This window comes from Pygocentrus nattereri, chromosome 17 (assembly GCF_015220715.1).
Source record: "Pygocentrus nattereri isolate fPygNat1 chromosome 17, fPygNat1.pri, whole genome shotgun sequence".
Taxonomy (NCBI): domain Eukaryota; kingdom Metazoa; phylum Chordata; class Actinopteri; order Characiformes; family Serrasalmidae; genus Pygocentrus; species Pygocentrus nattereri.
The window spans coordinates 10,845,025-10,866,867 of record NC_051227.1 but is presented as its reverse complement, the minus strand read 5'-3'; the positions used below and the strand labels follow the sequence as shown (position 1 = coordinate 10,866,867).

Genomic DNA, 21,843 nt, shown 5'->3' with positions numbered 1-21,843 from the left:
AAAAATTAGCTACAACTTAACGACAACGCCTACAAACTACAGCCACAACAAAAAATTAGCTACAGCTTAACGACAATGCCTACAAACTACAGCCACAACAAAGAATTAGCTACAGCTTAACGACAACGCCTGCAAACTACAGCCACAACAAAGAATTAGCTACAGCTTAACGACAATGCCTACAAACTACAGCCACAACAAAGCCAGCTGCCTGCAGTCAAAACACAACACCCAACCACAGCGAACTATCTACAACTTAACTATAACATCCCACAAATTACAGTTACAACATGGCAATTACAGTCCAACTGCAGGGCCCCAGTAAACTACGGCTAGATACAACACTCAGCAAGCTACAGTCCAGATTAAACTGGATTATCTACAACCGGAATACAGTTCTCATCAAACTATGGCTGTAATAACTGTAACCTAATTATAGCAACCAGCAAGCAACCAAACTTAAGTAGCTGCAGTGTAACTACAACTAACCCAAAAAGCTACAGATACAACCAAAACAACTACCGACCATTTAAATACAACACCTAAGAAACTGTAGCTACGATTAAACCGATCTAGCTATGACTTAACTACAACACCCAATAAACTACAGGTATAACAAATCATAACTAAATACAACTTAAGATGCAATCCAACAAACTACAGCTTTAAGAATACCAACTAGCTACAGCCTAAGTACAAACTATCAAAGTACATCTAAAGCAAAACCAACTCTCCATGTTTTAACTACAGCACCGGACAAATCACTGCTATAACAAAACCAACTACCTGTAGCCTAGCAACCCCCAACAACCTACAGTTAAACCAAACTTGCTCCAGTTGACCTACAACACCCAACAACCTGCAGCTCCAACATGAAATCCAACTAGCTATAAACCAAATAACGCCTATCAAACTACAATTACAAACTGAGCTGGGTCCAGTCTGACTGCTACAGCCTGACCGCAACACCCAAACACGCAAACTACAACGACACCGAGCGCTTAATTTATCTCAGCTCTCAGCGGACGGCAGAGCTACACTAGCTGCAACCCATCTACGGTACCTAACACGCTGAAACTGTCTGTCTGTCTGTGTCTGTCGGTCTGTCCATCTGTCAGTTGGTCTGTCCATCTGTCAGTTGGTCTGTCTGTCTGTCTGTCGGTCTGTCTGTTTGTCGGTCTGCCAGTTGGTCGGTCTGTCTGTCGGTCTGTCTGTGTCGGTTGGTCTGTCTGTCTTTCTCTGTCTGTCCAGCTGTCGGTCTGTTGGTCGGTCTGTCTGTCTGTGTCTGTCGGTCGGTCTGTCTGTGTAAATGACCTTTTCCTCTCCGTCTTGTTCTAGGAGAGCACCGTGGTCTCGGCCCCAGCATATCAAAAGTACGGAGCCTCAAAATGGACAAGAAAGTGTGGACTGATGATCTAATCCAGGTAAAATCCTGAATGTTGTGTATGTTCTTTCTGGAAAGCTGCTGTCCGTCTACCGTTCCTCTCGGTACTGAGCATTTCCCCTCCCCCATTGTCCTGTTTCCTCTGCAACAGCTGTTCCTGTTAGTGGGCAACGATCGCGCCAATCATTTTTGGGCGGCTAATGTCCCGCCCAGCGAGGCGCTGAGTGCATGCAGCAGCAGCGAGGAGAGGCGGCGCTTCATCACGGCCAAATACCGCGAGGGGAAATATCGGCGCTATCACGCGCTCTTCGGCAATCAGAAAGAGCTGGACAACGTAAGTCTGTCTGGTCAGAAGTTTGAGTTCTGTGTTGGGTGCCTGCAGAGAGTGTTTGTTTTAATGCGGGTGCAGACTGAGCTTGCGGGGGCAGACTGAGCCTGCGGGTGCGAACAGACGTAGTCGCTCTTAAAAGTCCAGTTAAAAACCCACAGCACGCCTCTGGCATGGACCATGCCCAGCGGGCTTCATTTAGAGTTTGCTAGTCTCACTGCTGATTGTCATGAGTTTTAAGCGATGATGTAGGCTTTTTATTAAGGCTCTCATCAGGCCTCAGTTTTAAGATATCTCAGGAGAGCATGGGGTGTCATGAGACGCATCTTAATGTTGTTGATTTTGGATTCGCGGTTCACTGTGAATAGAATCCGGTTAGATCTCATGCTATAAAATGTTTGATGGCTGGTTTCTTTGGTTTTGTTTAACACAATCCACTATATTCCTCATGTTTCTCAGTCAGGTACAGTAATGATGGACAAAGAGTGGTAGATCGAATGGTGACAGTGCCGTATGTAATAAACCTTACATACTAAGGCTTATTATTCATTAACTACAGAGACTTCAGTGCAAACTAATGGAGCTTTTCTTAGGTTAGAGAAGTATGTAATGAAACCTTGGACCTGCTGGCCGGCCCATGCCTTGGCAAGGGGTTAATGTGAGGATCTCATCTATACCTGTGCTTATAACTCACATATGCTAATTACTTTATGAACTATCGCAGATGTTACCAGCGTGAGAAGAAAATGCAAAGCTGAAGTTTTATTTAATTATTTGGATTTTTTTAATGTGGGAATCAAGTAACTTGTTTCATAGGGATCTGATTTGCACCCCTATTCGGTTGCAGAGTCCACCTCTATTGAGTCCGCAGTCCGCACTTTGCTGGTAGTAAGTTAGAAAACCACAACAACCACACTTTATATAGGAACACAAGACCTGATTATAAATGACCTTGTAACATTTACTCTGTAGTGTTTTTATTTTTTAGCCATAGCCACTTTTGTTTACCTTTAGATATTTACACTTCTTAGTTTATATTCTTTTTTTTAATTCATGTCTTGGAAAATATCTTGTCACATATCTCTTCAACACGCACAGTTGTGTTTTAGAAAATAATAATTATTTAAAAGAAAATGCAGAAAAGTTGAAGTTATGCTGGCACTTCTTTTCTGTATCGTGATGCAGGAAGGCAGTACATATCGTGAAATTTGCGTGTCGTTGCGCCCCTGGTAGAACGCTGAGGGTGGCCCTTTTCTTAGCTTAAACAACAATTTCACTACACGGGACTGACGGTGAACACGGCTACCGGCCGATTCGTCTCAGAGTGGGACCCAGATAAAGATATAGCCCCCAGATAATTGTTCCTGTAGCATCTGAGTGTCTACAAACTGGTTCTGTGGGATTTAAAGCCTGAAGGCAAATTATTACACATCTTTATCGTCTTTCAAAGATTTTACACACCAGCTGCTGTCTCTTAAAACTGAGTGTGAGAGAGTGAGTGAGTGAGCGAGCGACCCACCCACCCAAGGGAATTCCCATTTCAGAAGGCGCGATGTTGCTAAACTTTGAGGATGAACTATGTTCCACAGAACCATCTCAGCCAGAACGTAACGTACAGACAAACAAGTCATGCAGTGGCCCTAGCTGAGCACTTTGAAGGCCAGCCTGACTCGACTGGCCCTGAAATGGACTATTTGTGGTATAAAAATATGGGGGTGGTCAACGTATGTCCTGCAAGCTGTATCAACTCTTGCTTGAACATTTTCTCTTGTCGGGAGTCAAAGTAGAAAGTGAGTCAGCCTGCAGGTGGTCAGGGTCAATGGGTCTGGGCCTTCTCAGGGTCGCTTGACCCCTCTCAGCATCGTAAAGCATGAAATCGTAAGCACTGCTACTTCAAACATCCTGCAGAAGCAATTTTCCTTCAGTGCATTCACTCAGTCAAGCCTCTGCTTAACTGCCAGTCAGAACAGCCATTAAGTACAAGTTACTCGTTTTTCAGTGTCAACAATAAAGCGCCATGTCTGGTTAACATAAAACCTTAAGAGCTAAATACATCATCTTTCCTTCTTCTGACAATCCAAATAATCCCACACCCATTCAGTGGTGTTGAGGTCTGGACTCTGGGGCGGTCAGTCCATCGTTCAGCTTCTTTGCTTGATGTGTCCGTCTCCTTTTCTCAGCGAGGTTCTTCTTGATCAGCTACACGTCCTTTCAGACCCACAGCGCTGAGTGGTCTTCTCACAGTGGAAGGATGGACAGAAACACCTGTGGATGTTTTCAGATCTGAAGCAGCTTGATTTTCTCCTCTCACTCAGAGATGAAAGCTTTCAGTGCTGTTTATCTGATGGGGCAGTTTTGGTGGGCTACAGGTCTTCCAGATGGTTGCTAGGAGCCTCATTTTCTCTGGAGCTTTTAATCAGATTTTGATCTACAGATCTGGAAGCTGACTTACTCCTTCTTTATTCAAGTGGATTATCTTATCTAGTCTCCTCAGCGATATAATCTGAAAAATAACTGGCATTAATGGCTGTTTTGACTGGAAATAAAATAAATGAATGTTGCACAGTGCCATATGACGGGGGGGCATTTTCAGCTAGAGGGCACAGACTAATCTAAGGAAATGCTTACAGGCTGTTCTAATGCTGTAAGTTGTTCTAGTACTTTAACGTGATAGTGGGAAATTAAATGTACTCAGTTGTCCCACTTCCTTCACCTGTTTACATGTTTGGTGTCTGAAATCTGCTGCTGTAGATTTGTTTTGCAGATATGAGCGGTGGAATTGCTTATGTGGTTTCTGACATGGTAAGAAAAACTGTTAATTAGAACAAAACCAAAGTACATCATATAGCTAAAACCGGGTTTTCCAACCTGTGGGCCGTCAAGCACACTGTAGTGGTCTGTGGGCCTGTACTCAGGGGGGGAGGCAGTCATTTTGGCCGGCAACATCCCTGTAAGTCATAAAAACATGGAACGTGGAAAAATAACTTAATAGTTAAAAAGTCTAAGAATGAAGTTCTCATTATAATCAATATAAATATTGATAAAGACACACAAACGAAAGCGCCGGGCTACTTAAACACTGTCAGTGCAGCCACAGGCTCGCGATGCAGACGGCGAGCCAGAGACGGAGAAGTTTCTCAGGGAGCTTTGTCTGATGAGGACATATCACACCTTCTTCTTTAATCCGCTGCGTTTAGACGTGTGAACTCCACCCGTATTTAGGTCTGCAGCAAACAGCGGACCCAGTCCAACAGAAACTGTGGGTCTCGGTCGGCTTCAGACCGAACCCTGTTCAGTTCACGGCTGATGGAAACGCGCTCCGTGATCAAACGAGGGAATTCATCAGTAGAGCTGGCTCTCCTGCTCTTCTAGCAACGTGTTGGCGCCGTTGTCAGCAGATGTTTTAACCACTGACCCTTTAGACACTGAGCACCAGCTGCTGATACAAACAGCAATCCAGCCATAAAATAATAGAGAAGAGAGGTGTTTGATTCCAGCTCTTGGGTCACGGAGCGTATATATGGTGGAGCTTTAGCGACCTGAGTGGTTAAACTCTGACAAACCAATGAAAAGAAGCAGATATCAAGCAAGATTGATCATTATTGTCGATTGTGGCGACGCTGATCCAAAAGCCCAGTGAGTCGAGTCTGGTTTATTTCAAATGAATCACAAAAGCTCTAAAAACTAGAGACCAGTTAGCAGCTCCACACCACATCTGGCTTGTATATTTCTATTCTTTTTATTCCTTTTTCCCTTTTTAGCATCACTACAGCCATGTTTTCAACATGTTTAATGGTTTTATTACATTCCTGCAACTTTTGCAAACCAATTGAAAACCAGAAAGGCTGGTCTGATCATTTTCAGGCCCCAGTTCTCTGGCGTTCAATGTCAGCCTTTATACAAGAGAAATAAATCTGTATTTAAATCAAGTTTATCTTCGTTCTTCTGTGCTTTGTGGTTATATACATGTGGGCCTTGGGGTGGAAATGTTTGAGAACCCCTGGCTAAAACAACTGACTACTGGGAGTGCATGAAGGGCAGATGCCTATAGCATGTAGGGGCCTGTGGTTTTCACCTGGTCTACCTCTCCTCGGGCCAGTAACTCATGCTCAGCTACGGTGATGTATGTCAACCATAAACCACTGATTTACCCACAGAGTAAGATCCAAATTACACCACTCAATATGAGACTTATGTAACACGTAGTGGGAAGTTCGGGTTTCAGAACGTCAGTCGTTTTAAGATCCTTTTTGCACTGTTTTTCAAGATAACAGTCTGTCACACGGTGTCAGGAACCATGTGAGCACGTCTCTTTGAGATTACTTAACCCTCCTCACAGTGTGGGGGAGGTGATGATTGGATGTTAATTCTTGTGCATAAACATCCATGACTTGTTAGCTACTTTAGCCTCGTAGCTCCAGTAGTAAAGCAACAGAAGCTGAAGAAACTCGGCTGATCGACTGCGTTTGGGTAGGTTGTCAGTTTGTTTTGTTTGTAAGTGGTCAGCACATATGGGTGGGTGTTTTCAGTGAGGACAGACTCACTGACTCTAAACAATGTTCTCTTTGGCTCATGAGGAACTGCGGAGCCAGCCATGCGCCACTGTACTGTGGTACGTTAAGCACACACACACCCACACACACACACACTCTCTCTCTCTCTCTGGATGACCACGTCATGCTCTTGTTGGTGTTTGTTTGCAGGCTTTGTTTCCTCTAGATGACTCCACCCCCCTCTGGCCTCCCACTTGTCACAGAATTTCTCTCTCTGTCTCTCTGTACTGATTGTCTCCGTCCCCTCAGGGGGGATTTTCCCTTTTCAGCACTGAAGAGACTCCTTTTGTCTGGACTCCTCTGTGCTCCCATAACTGTTTTAGAGAAATATAGAGAGAAAAACAGATTGAAGTATATAAAAAAGAGAGAGACGGAGAAAGAGAGAGAGGTACACATGGAGAGGGAGAGAGAGAGAGAGGGAGAGAGAGAGGTATACATGGAGAGGGAGAGAGAGAGGTATACATGAAGAGAGAGAGGTATACATGAAGAGAGAGAGAGAGAGGTATACATGAAGAGAGAGAGAGAGAGGTATACATGAAGAGAGAGAGAGAGAGGTATACATGAAGAGAGAGAGAGAGAGGTATACATGAAGAGAGAGAGAGAGAGGTATACATGAAGAGAGAGAGAGAGAGGTATACATGAAGAGAGAGAGAGAGAGGTATACATGGGGGGAGAGAGAGAGAGGTATACATGGGGGGAGAGAGAGAGAGGTATACATAGAGAGAGAGGTATACATGGAGGGAGGGAGAGGTATACATGAAGAGAGAGAGAGGTATACATGAAGAGAGAGAGAGAGGTATACATGGGGGGAGAGAGAGACAGGTATACATAGAGAGAGAGGTATACATGGAGGGAGAGAGAGAGAGGTATGCATGGAGGGAGAGAGAGGTATACATGGAGGGAGAGAGAGAGAGGTATGCATGGAGGGAGAGAGAGGTATACATGGAGGGAGAGAGAGAGAGGTATACATGGAGGGAGAGGGAGAGAGAGAGAGGTATGCATGGAGAGAGAGAGAGAGGTATGCATGGAGAGAGAGAGAGAGAGAGAGGTATGCATGGAGAGAGAGAGAGGTATGCATGGAGAGAGTGAGAGAGAGGTATACATGGAGGGAGAGGGAGAGAGAGAGAGAGAGAGAGAGAGAGAGGTATGCATGGAGAGAGAGAGAGGTATGCATGGAGAGAGTGAGAGAGAGGTATACATGGAGGGAGAGGGAGAGAGAGAGAGAGAGAGAGAGAGAGAGAGAGGCATGCATGGAGGGAGAGAGAGAGAGAGAGGTATACATGGAGGGAGAGAGAGGTACACATGGTGGGAGGGAGAGAGAGAGAGAGGTGGTGGGGGATATTTTTCTACAGGCCACGCCCCCTTTTTTCACTGAGTGGGTGGGATTTGGCTTCTAATCCATCCTAGTTGATCTTGGGCCTCCTCCACACCCACACAGCTAGACTCGCTCTCTCTCTTACTCTCTCTCTCTCTTGCGCGCTCTCTCTATCGCTCTCTCTCTCGCTCTCTCGCGCTCTCTCTCGCGCGCTCTCTCGCTCTCTCTCTCGCTCTCTCTCTCGCTCGCTCTCTCTCTCGCTCTCTCTCTCTCGCTCTCTCTCTCTCTCGCTCTCGGTCTGAGAGTGAGTTTGCTAGCGTGACTGTTATGAGTACAGAGCACAGGCTGGCACACTGATGTAGAGGAATAGAGGAGTAACACAACAGAACAGGTAAGAACAGGTGTGTTATCAGCGATGGGCTTGAGTTGGTGGTGAGTGTGTGTGTTTGTGTGTGTGTGTTAGGTGAGTGTGTGTAAGTAATACTCTGCTTGGCTGACATTTGAAAAGCTTCTCAGTTCCTCTGTGCAGTTTTTACATTGTGACTGAGACTCAGTGTGTTTGTGTGCCAGTAATTACCAAGTGGAACTCATCCAGTTCTGTTTGTACTGTAAAATTGTGTCAGTCTGAGGGAGAGAGAGGGGGAGAGAGAGAGAGAGAGAGGTGGGGGGAGAGGGAGAGAGAGAGAGAGGGAGAAATATATAGACATAAAAGAGAGAGAGTTGTAGAGAAAGTATAGAAAGGAGAGTGACAGAAAAAATAGAAAGGAGCTGTAGATAATGGAGTAAAGAGGGGAGAAAAAGCTGTATAGAAAATAGAAGGTGAAGAGAGCTGCAGAGGAAGTTTGGAGGAGTAGAGACAGAGAGAAATGTTTACAGAAAATAGACAGAAGATGAAGAGAGAGCTGTATAGAAAATAGACAGATGATGAAGAGAGAGCTGTATAGAAAATAGACAGATGATGAAGAGAGAGCTGTATAGAAAATAGACATGATGAAGAGAGAGCTGTATAGAAAATAGACAGATGATGAAGAGAGAGCTGTATAGAAAATAGACATGATGAAGAGAGAGCTGTATAGAAAATAGACAGATGATGAAGAGAGAGCTGTATAGAAAATAGACAGATGATGAAGAGAGAGCTGTATAGAAAATAGACAGATGATGAAGAGAGAGCTGTATAGAAAATAGACAGAAGATGAAGAGAGAGCTGTATAGAAAATAGACAGAAGATGAAGAGAGAGCTGTATAGAAAATAGACAGAAGATGAAGAGAGAGCTGTATAGAAAATAGACAGATGATGAAGAGAGAGCTGTATAGAAAATAGACAGATGATGAAGAGAGAGCTGTATAGAAAATAGACAGATGATGAAGAGAGCTGTATAGAAAATAGACAGATGATGAAGAGAGAGCTGTATAGAAAATAGACAGATGATGAAGAGAGCTGTATAGAAAATAGACAGATGATGAAGAGAGAGCTGTATAGAAAATAGACAGATGATGAAGAGAGAGCTGTATAGAAAATAGAAGGTGATGAGAGCTGCAGAGGAAGTTTGGAGGAGTAGAGACAGAGAGAAGGGTTTACAGAAAATAGGCAGGAGGTAAAAAGGAAAGGACTGTAGAGAAAGTAGATAGGAGGAGAGATAGGGTTACATAGATGGTGGATTGGAGTAAAAGAGAGAGGAGAGTGAGAGACAGTGGACAGGAGTATAGAAGAGAGAGAGAGAGAGACAGTGAACAAGAGTAAAAGAGAGAGAGCCAGCCAGTGGACGAGAGAGAGAGAGAGAGAGAGAGAGAGAGAGAGAGAGAGAGAGAGAGAGGACAGGACAGGAGTAAAGAAGAGAGAGAGACAGTGAACAAGAGTAAAGGAGAGAGAGAGACAGAGACAGTGGACAGGAGTAAAGGAGAGAGAGAGACAGCGACAGTGGACAGGAGTAAAGGAGAGAGAGACAGAGACAGTGGACAGGAGTAAAGGAGAGAGAGACAGTGGACAGGATTAAAAGAGAGCCAGTGGACTGGAGTAAAGGAGAGAGAGACAGAGACGGTGGACAGGAGTAAAAGAGAGCCAGTGGACAGGAGTAAAGGAGAGAGAGAAACAGACAGAGACAGTGGACATGAGTAAAGGGGAGAGAGACAGACAGTGGACAGGAGTAAAGGAGAGAGAGAGAGACAGACAGTAGACAGGAGTAAAGAAGAGAGAGAGACAGTGGACAGGAGTAAGGGAGAGAGAGAGAGACAGTGGACAGGAGTAAGGGAGAGAGAGAGACAGTGGACAGGGAGTATGGGGAGGGATGATGAAATAGACAAGTGTCTCCAGTTCTTTGTTGGGAGGCACAGTGTTACCTTTCTGAATGGACAGCTTTGTTTCTCTCCCCCTCAGAGAGAGGGAGAGAGACAGAGACCCACAGAGAGAGACAGAGAGAGTGAGAGAGAAATAGAGTGATAGAAACAGTGAGAGAGAAATAAAGAGTGATAGAGACAGACAGACAGAGAGGGAGAGAGAGAGCGAGAGAGACAGACACAGACAAACAGAGAGAGACACAGACAGACACAGACAGAGAGAGAGAGAGACGAACAGAGGGAGAGAGAAACAGACGGAGAGAGAGAGAGAGAGACAGACAGACAAACAGAGAGAGACAGACAGAGAGAGAGAAAGAGACAGACAGAGAGAGACAGAGGGAGAGAGAGACAGACAAACAGAGAGAGAGAGACAGACAGACACAAAGAGAGAGACAGAGAGAGGGAGAGAGACAGAGAGAGAGAGAGAGAGAGAGAGAGATTAGGAGAAAGAGACATACTGTCTGGTGTCCTAATGAATAAAAAGGGAATTCCACCCATTTTTCTAAATTACTGCATGACTGAGTGGTTGAGATGTAAACAAAGCCAGTCAGAATGGTTTGGTTTACTGCCTGGTTTCTTTAGAGTGGTGTTGAGTGGACCCAGGGCTCCCAGTGTTTACAGCACAAATATCGTCGTTTTATTTACTTTTCAAAAGCAGCGGTGAAGCTACGCGTGTCTGGCTGATTGGTATGGGGTAAAGTCTGTGTGATGACCCCAGTTTACCTTTAATAGCCTTTACGTTCAGATTGTTAGGACTAAAAACAAACAAACAACAAAAACAAACTTCAGCTACTACCAGACAGAGTAGCTTTAGGGTGGTGAAGCGACCATATTCAGCGTAACAGCCGTCGCCCAGCAGGACTCTGGGAGACGTTCCTTCAGGGGAGGTGGGGGTGCAGGAATGGCTTGTTGAGCGCTGGGTGCACCAGCAGCAGTTTTTATAAACACTCTTCATTTCTCTTATGGAGAGAATCTGCTTAGGCCTCGAGTTCCTGACACGGCTCTGATGCACAGCTTCAGACGTCTGTGGTGAAACAGTGACGGTGGTACATCTGGAGAAAAGCTTTGCCTCTTTATGACTAGAAACCGTGTGGAAGCTCAGTGGTGCTAGAATCAAATCTATCTGCAGATATTTGCTTCCGTCTCTTTAGATCTGATGGATATTTGACGATGCGTTTCTTCTGTTGCTCCAGAAGAGGAGAGCGTTTCAGCGACTGTTCTGAGCCAGTAGAAATAAACGTATTTCTCTGCTGATCCACGTCGATTTGGACGTAAATTTGCATTCATACCTGTTTGCGTATCAGCGTTGATGGATACGTACACAAAAACGTCGGATCCTCTTTGGCCCACAGCTCCCATATCAGTACATGAAGAAACATGTTTGAAGAATTTGACAATGTAGTTTGTGAGACGGCGTCTCGGACGGCAGGAACCCTGTTCTGAACCGTGTCGTACGTTCTGTGAGGGGGACGTCTGGTTCCTGTCACCACCACTGTGAGCAGTTCTGACTGGTCAAGTGTCTCCACAGTGTTTCGCTCTGAGACGTTTGCATCTTATTCACTTAATCCTACAGAAAACGTGCAAAAAACATGCAAAGGTTTGGGACCCCCATAATTAAACGACAGTTGTTGACGTGAAAATAAGTGAACGCAGCCTCTGCGGAGAACACACTACTGCACATTCTGATGCACAGATGCTGTTTCTTTACTGAATGAAACCAAATAGTGATGTGATTAAGATTGTGCTCTGTAGGGGATGCGTTAACTTAGTTTTACTTAGAAAAGCAATAAAGCATGTTGTTAAACCGGGGTGCTCAGACCTCCGCGTAGGACTGTGTGTTTAATGCTCCTCCTCGGTATGAGATCATTCTGGACCATATGGAAGGTTTTTCACTCAGAGCCTGAGCCAGAGCCAAGTCTTCGTCTGTGTTTTCGTAAGCGTGTCTCGTCCCCACCTTCCTCCTCTAATATCATCCTAATCACTGTAGATGGAGTCTTCTCTTTCATCCTGCTCCCTCCTTCCTTTCTGCTGAGCGAGTGATGGAGGGGATCGCTTTTGGAGGGCACGCCCTTCACTCAGCCTGAGCTCATTCGGGACGAGCTCTTCCCTCCGAGAGTGTGTGTGTGTTCTATATTAGGTTTCCTGACTCTCTACCTGATATCAGCCACAGATGGCTGCAGTCTGGTGGCTCGTTTTTTAAGGCCGGGGTCCCGACTCACTGCTCACACAAGGGAAAACTACAGCTTTCACGGCCCACAAGAAAGATTTCCAGAATTTCTGCATAGTGGTGGAGGGATCTGATGTGAAATGATTTGTAGAGAAACTCAATGACTTAATGAATTCTTTACAGTGGTGGTGATAGGAACCAGACGTCCCAATGTCCATCTGTTTCTCTGATACTTTGTTACCCTGTTCTTCAGTGGTCAGGACCCCCATGGACCCTCACAGAGCAGGTACTATTTGGGTGGTGGGTCATTCTCAGCACTGCAGTAACAGTGACGTGCTGGTAGTGTGTTAGGGTGTGTTGCGCTGGTTTAAGTGGATCAGACACAGCAGTGCTGCTGGAGCCAAATAGCACCCAAACAGTACCTGCTCTGTGAGGGTCCATGGGGGTCCTGACCACTGAAGAACAGGGTAACAAAGTATCAGAGAAACAGATGGACTACAGTCTGTAACTGTAGAACTGCAAAGTGCTCCTCTATGGTCAGAGGAGCTGATAAACTGGACAGTGAGCTTTGAAACGAGGAGGTGGTCAGAATGTGAGGGCTGATCAGTGTGTATGTGGTGTTTCACTGCACTGATGGGTTAAAAACAGAGGTGAAATTTGCCCCGTTGTGGGACTAATAAGGGTCACTCAACACCACCTGTTTAGGATTTTACATTCATTCCCTTCACGTTACAGAAGTGTCTCATATTTTGGCAGTGAAGGGAGTTTACATGCTTCTGGACTGAGCTGACTGGAACGGTGATTGTTCGACTTTACTGCACTCATACTTACTGTACTACAACACTGTGTTCATATTTGCGAGTCAGACTCGGCTTACGGAGCAGAGCGAGGCTGCACGGGGAAGAGGTGGTGTGTTTGGCTGTGTTGGTTCCTGCCCGCACTTGTTTGAGTTTTCCCTGGCATGTGTTTCTGTGCACTGACTCGAGAGAGGGAGCGAGTGGAGAGAGCGAGCTTTGGCCACTTAGACAGTCATAATATACATAGTCGTGTGCAGAAGTCTGAGCACCCCTGGCCCGATGACGTGTTTTTGTTGATTTTCTGAGTGAACACATCCTCTGCTGAGAACACTGGAAGGGGAGCTCCACCCATTCTTCAAAATCTCTCCGTATTCCAGTCACTGACATGTAAACAGAGCCGTTCAGAGTGGTGCTGTGAAGAGGTTTATTGTGGAGAAACTCTCAGACTCTGATTTCTTTACAGTGGTGGTGATGGGAACCGGGAACCAGAAATCCGTGTATACAACACAAATACACAATGAAAGCTGTTTCAAAGAAGAATACTTTAAGTACAACACTAGACTGATGGGTGACTTTCTGGGTGGAGATATCCTGGAGAAGAACTCCAACCAGTCTGGGTTCTGTAGAGCTCAGAGGTGGAAGCGTCGAAGTCTGCAGCTGGTTGTCTTGCAGCGGTGGCGGTGGGATCATGTGTACAAAGGCATTCGATAAGAACCATAACGTTCAGCCGCCCTTTGAAAGAGTAGATTTCCAGAAAGAAAATTGGTCTGTTTAAAATAAATTCCTCTTAGTTTCCCAACACGATGAGCTCAGAGCACAAATGTCCAAATACTTTTCAGAGCCACTGTATGTTGACATGTCTGTCTTGGGAGTCGGCCTAAGCTGTGGTTATGTGGTGATTTTAAAGGATAGACGTGTCTGCTGCCCTTGGAAACTGTGTTCATACACACACACGCGCACACACACACACACACACACATACACACACAGACTGACCCTAAGCTAACCATATGCAATATGCTGCTGTATTAATCACTGTAGTCTTTCAGCAGCAACACGTCTGAAGCACTGAAAATAAGCTTACTTAGATTTAGACTTAGACAGACTTTGTCATTCAAATTTACACTGTACAGTGTGCATTAGAGCGAAATTACACTGCATTGGCTCAGAGCAGATCAAGCAGAAAGAACAAAAATAAATAAAAAAAGTAATGCAATGTAGTGCATATGTAAACATCTGTATATCAACAGATAAATCCATTTTGAATCAGCATATGAACAGAGAGTATACTGCACTGGAGCTTCCAGGCACGGAGTAATCAGAAAAAGACCTGGAGCAGCGTTTTATTTAGAATCCAGTCTTACGGCGAGTGGGACGAAGCTGTTTTTGAACCTGGCTGTTCTGATTCGAAGGCTTCAGAACCTTCCAGAGCCCAGCAGCGAGAACAGTCCATGGTGTTGGTGGGAGGGGTCTCTGTTTATGCTATTGGAGAACGCTTTTTGGTGCCGTATTGGAGCGTTTTCATGATGACCCTATACAACACTCTCTCCGTTATTCATCCTTTATTTCATCCTTCTGCTGCTTTTTTATTCTTTTCCTTGATACCTGAACACTCAAGCGATGACCGTTCTTTACCCACCGTCATGAAACTTGAAAAGGTGAGTAACACAGTAAGACGGAGCAGCCACTTTACAAAATCAACCCACCACGCAGCCCACATGTGGTGCCGGGTTCTCATGCGGGTTCACAGCGAAGGCCAAACCATGGATTTCTGGAGGACCAGAGATCAGTTCTCAGGACATTACGTTACGTTTACTGCACCTGGCTGACGCCGTTATCCAGAGTGACTTACACTCAGGTTATTTTACACAGGGAGGTGAAGGTGGTGTTAGGAGTCTTGCCCAAGGACTCTTACTGGTATGGAGTGGTTGCCTAGGCAAGGGTTTGAACTCCAGCCTACAGCGTAGAAAACAGAGAAGTTAACCACCAGACTATACCAGCCACTCCACCTGGACCGCTCCCGAGTGCAAACACAGCTTTCTCACTTGACCAAACCTGCAGCGCAAGCTGTCCAGTTTAGTCGTGTGAAAACCGCTTACGCTCATTGTGATAATACATTAATAAGATCTCATGAAACTACATGAACAGAGTTAATAGAGCTGCTGTGCGTCCGTCTCCGTCTTCCCGCCGATGCTCCCTGTCTGTGGTACAAGAAGAAGGCTTGTGAGAAAACGGCCAATCGCTGCAATACATTTCACAGTGATTGTGTGAGTGTGAATGTTTTAGTGCTAGACAGGGACATTTAGGGGGATTTGGCACGTTGTGGCTTTATTGCAGCGTTTGGGTCTTTAACTCTCAGCAGTGATTTACTGTGTGTGATTTTTACTGCGTGGAGATTACCTGCAGTCCTTCCTGTGTCACAGAGCCAGTAGAGGATGTAGAAACACACTCACTGTCCATTTTATCAGCTCCACTTACTGTATAGCTGCACTTTGTAGTTCTACAGTTACAGACTGTAGTCCATCTGTTTCTCTGATACTCTGTTACCCTGTTCTTCAGTGGTCAGGACCCCCATGGACCCTCACAGAGCAGGTACTGTTTGGGTGGTGGATCATTCTCAGCACTGCAGTGACACTGACGTGGTGGTGGCGTGTTAGTGTGTGTTGTGCTGGTCTGAGTAGATGAGACACAGCAGTGCTGCTGGAATGTTTAAACACCTCAGTGTCACTGCTGTATGAAGCACTCCTTTACTACATAACAGCCATACAGGCAGAACTGAACCCAGGAACAGTTTAAAGTCAGAAAAGTGGCTTTGAATTGTGGTTTTAAACAGGCCTTAGTGTGTGCAGAAGTGTGTGTTACATCAAATGGGTTAATGGAGCTTGTGTAGCTTGTAGACGAGAACATTAGAAAACATGCTTTATTGCTGTGTTATGCATTTACTGATCCTACAAGTGAAATGGTTCATTTTGCTGGCTGACTATGGGAGCAGCATAGTTATACCCAGTCGGTCCTGGGATTAGAACCCACAACCTTCCAGTTGTTGGCTCACCTCACCCACACATTCACATATATTATGCCTTGCTCATGAAAAGCCAAGAGGGTGCTCAGGTGCTGTGGGTTAACCCGGGTGGGTTTTATGTCTGTTGAGCGGGAGGCATTAGCGAGGGAGCTAAAGCTAAACATTACATATTTCAGGGGTTCGTTTGGCTTCTCCAGAGCTTTTCTCCTCCTTTATGTGCCAATATGGCTCGGTGAGGTTTCACTGGAGGCCATCACTTTTACTGTTGATAATTACTCTTTAACCACGAATGCAAACAAATCTGCCATATTCCACACAGACTGCGGTGTTTGCTCTGCTTAGGCAGGAACTGTAGTCACCTGCTTCAGAAGTGGGACGAGGGATTATGTATTTGACGCACTACTAAGTTCTGTCAGCTCCTGAACTGGAACAGTTCACCAGCTAGGACTGAAGAATCGAAGAGTGTATGTTCGTGTTCGGTGCTCCGTAGTGTTTCTCATGTCCACTTGTAGACGGCTGATTTTGTTGAGCTGTCTTTCCTCCATCTCTGCAGTTCGACATGGGGATTTTCATTGGGAAGTTCAGCTAAATGGATTGCTCGGACTTTCACTGATTAATCTGGTTGTACTGCGTAATCCTTCATATTTCCCTCTGATTGAAGCTGGTGGTGGAGCGTTGCCCCCGCCCTTATTTACCAATGTCCTAATTGGTCTTAGCTTTGCTTCAGAAGGTTCATAAAGAAACGTATCGCCAATAATTAGCAACGTCTTGTTCTTGAATTGACGGATTTGAACTCAGGATCTCCTGGTAATAGACGGCAGTGTGTTCACCATGACCGAGAACATTAGTGGTACACGTGCTGTTCACTCAAAGCAAGTTCAGCGACACACTTCCACGGTTAGATATAGCTCGGTGCTATATTACATTTCTGTATCAGCGCTCGTTCCAATATCGATAGGCATGCAAGTAACATTCTTTATGTGTTGCAGCTTTCAGTAACTCCTCCTGTAAAGGCTTTAACTTCAGATCAGACTTTGATTGGCCGGTGATGCAGAGCCTACTCTAGTGAGGGCAGAATACATCCGCTTAGAAAGAGAACATAATGTGTAAACCAGTTAAATGATGTCTATTAGCAGCAACCAGTGATGCTTACCTGGCAGTTCATCATGTGGCTGTATTTGTTGGTACAGATTTCAAAGCTAATAATTGTTTTTTAAAAGTCATTCACATCTGAAGCTCTATGCCTTTTATGCTTGTACGATTGCTGTTTTTGCCGTACTTTCATATTGGCATGGCTGTAGTGACGGCTGCAAACTGCACAGTGTAAGAGGAGGAATTTTGGATGTTTGTCTTTTCATACTGTAGCTTTAACAAGAATGAATGGCCGAAGCTCCTTTGATCTCGTAACAGATGAAGATGAAGGTTCTATGTAACAGTCTCTGACTCTAAAGGTAAAAACTAAATGAACTGATCATGACAACGGAAACGTGGGCGCTTTCGCTGTGTGCGCATGACTGTGCGCTTGTGGGAAAGAGAGAAAGGGTCGTCCGCTGTCCTGCTGTGGTCAAGGAGAGGGAGCTCAGCTGTAAAAACACACACACACACACACACACACACACACACACACACACACACACACACACACAAACGCTATCCGTCTCTCTCTTATTCCGGCTGACTGTCTTGTTGGCTACATACTCAACTGCCTGGTTCTTTGTCTAAATCTTTTTCCTTCTTCTGCTCACTCATTCATTCACTCACATTCATACATTCCTTTCCAGTCAGTCAGGCTGTTGAGTCATTTCTTTTCTTGTCAACACGTTTAGCAAAGTTCAGTGCCCCTCAGCTTTAACCTCGCAGTAATGATAATCTAGATGTGATTATTTTTAGTGGGATAAAAAGAAAAATCCATTCCTTAGGCTTTTACACACTCAGGACTTATTTGTGGTGGAGTAAATGAATCCAATTATGCATGTAAATGATGATATTTGTGATCTTTCAGACGTTAAACTCACTCCAGTCATCACTCTTGTCCCTGATGTTGGCATGGTAACAACCAAGATGACAAATTGGCTGTGTCCCAACAACTGGAACTTCTTGACGAGTGTCAAAAAGGCTCATTTGTCCTCTACTTTATCACGAGTGGTCCTTGCATCTCGCAAAGCAGCTCAAATTGAGTTACAGACATCCGAGTCAATTTTTTAATGTAACGTTTTGGCTCCTGCCCTGCTCAGTATTACAGTTTCATTTTGTTTTGTGAGTGAAGGGATCTTTGTGGACTTGTTTTTTGCAGCACAAACAACACAGCAGATAAAATATATATGCTCACGTGCTTTATGAGGAAAAGCTTGTGAACATCTGACCATCACAGCTATATGAGCTTTTTGCACATCCCATTCCAAAACTGTGAGTGTTATAATGGAGTTGCCACCCATTTATGGCTAAAACATCCTCCACTCTTCTGGGATGCTTTCTGAAAGATTTTGGAGTAATTCTTTGGGAATTTGTGCACATTCATTCAAAAGCACATTTGTGAGGTTAGGCACTGATGTTGGACGAGAGGTCCTGGCTCTCAATCAACATTCCAGTTCATCCCAAAGGTGTTCAGTGGGGTTGAGGTCAGCAATCTGTGCAGGACACTGGAGTTCCTCCACACCAGACTCGTGTCTTCGTGGAGCGGCTTTGTGCAGTGGATCACAGTCATGCCGGAACAAGAAAGGTCCATCCCCAAACTGTTTCCATAAGGTTGGAAGCGCATAATTGTCTAAAATGTCTCTGTGCTGCAGCATCAATGTCCTGTTTTTCCTGTTGACGGGGTCTTGTGACCGTAGTCGGTCACATTTTCCTACAGAGTGGGCCATTCACACACCATAGACCTGATACAGGTCGATAGATCCTCTGCATGGAGTGGTGTAATGTGTGAAGTAGTGCATGTCTAACAGCTCTTTTAGGTGCTTATTGATTTGACTGTCTGCAGCACTACTGCTAATGTAAAAAAGGTCAAGATCAGTGTCCCCTAGATTTTTTACCAGTGTTGTCATGCATACGTGGTGTCGTCAAATACTACAGGGCCTGGTGTGGTTATCGAATAGAATATAATATACACTGTACATGTGTATATTACTGTACATGCAAACACATCATCATACATTCTCTACACATTTATTTAAAAGAAGTGCAGTTGTGATTGATAACTGGAGATTATTTACGGTCTGTTATTTTATATATGAAGAGTTCATGTATAAACATAATTCCAAAAAATTTGGAAAAGTCGATAAAATGCTAATAAAAACAGAAAGTACTGATTTATAAATCTGCTTTGACCTGTATTTTAACTAAAACAGTTCAAAACAAGATGCAATGTTTTACCTCAACTTCCCTGTTTTAATGTCTCAGTGTGCTGTAGCGTTAATATCACCCTTCACTGGAACTGAGGGGCTCAAACCCTGAAAAACAGCTGCAGCTCATTATCCCTCCTCCACCAAACTTTACTGTGGGCACTAAGCATTCCCAAACCCAGATTTGTCCATCAGTCAGACCGATAGAGAAGCGTGATTGGTCACTCCAGAGAACGTGGTTCCATGATTGCAGAGTCCAGTGGTGACACAATTTACACCGCTCCAGTCGACGCTTGGTATTGCACATAGTGATCTTAGGCTTGTGTGCAGCTGTTTTTTCATGAAGATCCCAAACAACAGTTCTTGTGCTGATGTTGCTTCCAGAAGCAGTCTGAAACTTTGTAGTGAGTTGGACATCAACTGCATTCTGTATTAATTCAGGAAGTTGATAAAAGCAATTTGTAATTGTTGCTTGGCAACAAAAGCCAACTGTAAACAAACTGCATTGCATGGTAAAATCAATGCAGCCTCTTATTGCTTTATTGGCCGTGTACTGTGTGTGATGGATGCACCAACCACACACTAATTTATTAAGAACACCCTTGTACTTCTTGTATAAGACCACCATATAGATACAATTACAGACTGTAGCTCATCTGTTGACCTTCAACTTATCTTCCTCATTCGTCACCACAGTTCTGACCACAGGATATCACCTGGTAGACGGTGGTCCTGTGGTCAGTTTCCATGTCAGTGCTATTTGGTTGGTGGTCCATTTTTGACACAGCAGTGACGCTGACATGGTAGTGTATGTAGAGCTGGAATGGGTGTGTTGGACGCAGCAGTGTTGCTGAAGTGTGGTCAGAATCTGACCAGTTGTGAAGGGCTAGAGGTTTGGTTGGGTTACAGCAGGGAAGTTCCCCACTTCTGGTGCATATATTGGAGTTATAACGTAGGTGGATCTCATGAAGTCTCCCATGAGTGGATATAAAAGACAGTGTATTCTAATGAAGCATTTTGGACATACTATGTATGCAAATTGTTGGGTAAATTACATGTTTGTTTGGTTTTCTAAGTGAAACTAATGCACAATTTCTCTGTGATATTCTGGAAAATAACCATAAAATACAAAATGTGCCATAACTTTTGCACAAGCCAGATTTTAAATACATTAAATTCGACTAAACACATTTAGTGTGGTTCTGTAATGTTGTAGAAATCCCACAACACATATACATTAGCCTGCCAGTTCCAGGAACATAAGCCGGTTCTCCTGATTCTAATTCCTTCCTATTGCAATGTACAATGCAGTCGCTGTTGATAATGGCTGAAGTGCTGGAATGGATTTTTCCTGTTGACGGGGTCTTGTGACAGCAGGCGGTCACTTTTTCCTACAGAGTGGGCCATTCACACACCATAGAACTGATACAGGTCGATAGATCCTCTGCGTGGAGTGGTGTAATGTGTGAAACAGTGCGTGTCTAACAGCTCTTTTAGGTGCCTATTGATTTGACTGTCTGCAGCACTACTGCTAATTTAAAAAAGGTCATGATCAGTGTCCCCTAGATTTTTTACCAGCGTTCTACCTGAGTGCATTATTTTCAAGAAGTGCAGTTGTAATTGATAACTGGAGATCATTTACGGTCTGTTATTTTATATGTGAAGAGTTCATTTATAAACTTAATTCCAAAAAAGGTTGGAACAGTTGATACAATGCTAATAAAAACAGAAAGTAGTGATTTATAAATCTGCTTTGGCCTGTATTTCAAAAAGATACGTTCATCCTAGGAACGTGGTTAATCCGGATGAGTTTGACCGGGAAGCCTGTCTGACCTATATTACTGTAGGGGGTCTCAGTAGGCTTCCGTACGTGCTCCCGTTCTGACGGGCACGTGGAACCAGCTTTGACTCAGTACTGCCGATAAAGTGCAACACAAGTACAACTATTAACTTGGCTTATCTTGTGATGTCTGAATGATAAACACTCACACTCTCTCTCTCTGTGTCTCTGTCTCTCTGGGTCTCTCTCTCTCTGTCTCTCTGGGTCTCTCTCTCTGGGTCTCTCTCTCTCTCTCTCTCTCTCTCTCTCTCTCTCTCTCTCTCTCTCTCTCTCTCTCTCTCTCTCTCTGTCTGTCTGTCTGTCTGTCTGTCTGTCTGTCTGTCTGTCTGTCTGTCTCTCTCTCTCTCTCTCTCTCTCTCTCTCTCTCTCTCTCTCTCTCTCTCTGTCTGTCTGTCTGTCTGTCTGTCTGTCTCTCTCTCTCTCTCTCTCTCTCTCTCTCTCTCTCTCTCTGTCTCTCTCTCTCTCTCTCTCTCTCTCTCTCTCTCTCTCTCTCTCTCTCTCTCTCTCTAGGCATTGTGTATAAACGTCCAGTCTAATGACGTGTGTGAGACTCTGGCTCTGGTGTTTTGTGGTGCTGATGTAAACTGTGACACGGGCAACCCTGACCTCTCCTCTCCTGCTGCCCTGGCAATGCACCACGGACAGAACCTGCAGGTGGAGTTCCTCACGCAGAACCGCAACACAGGTCAGTGCAGCCAAACAACCGCTACTAACTCTCTAAAACTGATTCCACTGTGTGCAGCACTTCAGCATGAACAACATACA

The 21,843-nt window shown here is 44.7% G+C and overlaps 1 protein-coding gene across 5 annotated transcripts in view; it reads left to right on the top strand.

Annotated features, from left to right (window-relative positions):
* LOC108410402 (arf-GAP with Rho-GAP domain, ANK repeat and PH domain-containing protein 1) overlaps positions 1 to 21,843 on the top strand; it is a 133,143-nt gene that overhangs the window by 71,893 nt on the left and 39,407 nt on the right. For all 5 annotated transcript variants that reach the window (XM_037546620.1, XM_037546618.1, XM_037546619.1 and 2 more), the window contains 3 exons: positions 1,339 to 1,424; positions 1,536 to 1,718; positions 21,589 to 21,763. In XM_037546620.1, the coding sequence (XP_037402517.1) occupies positions 1,339 to 1,424; positions 1,536 to 1,718; positions 21,589 to 21,763 (444 nt within the window). The remainder of the gene's footprint in view (positions 1 to 1,338; positions 1,425 to 1,535; positions 1,719 to 21,588; positions 21,764 to 21,843) is intronic.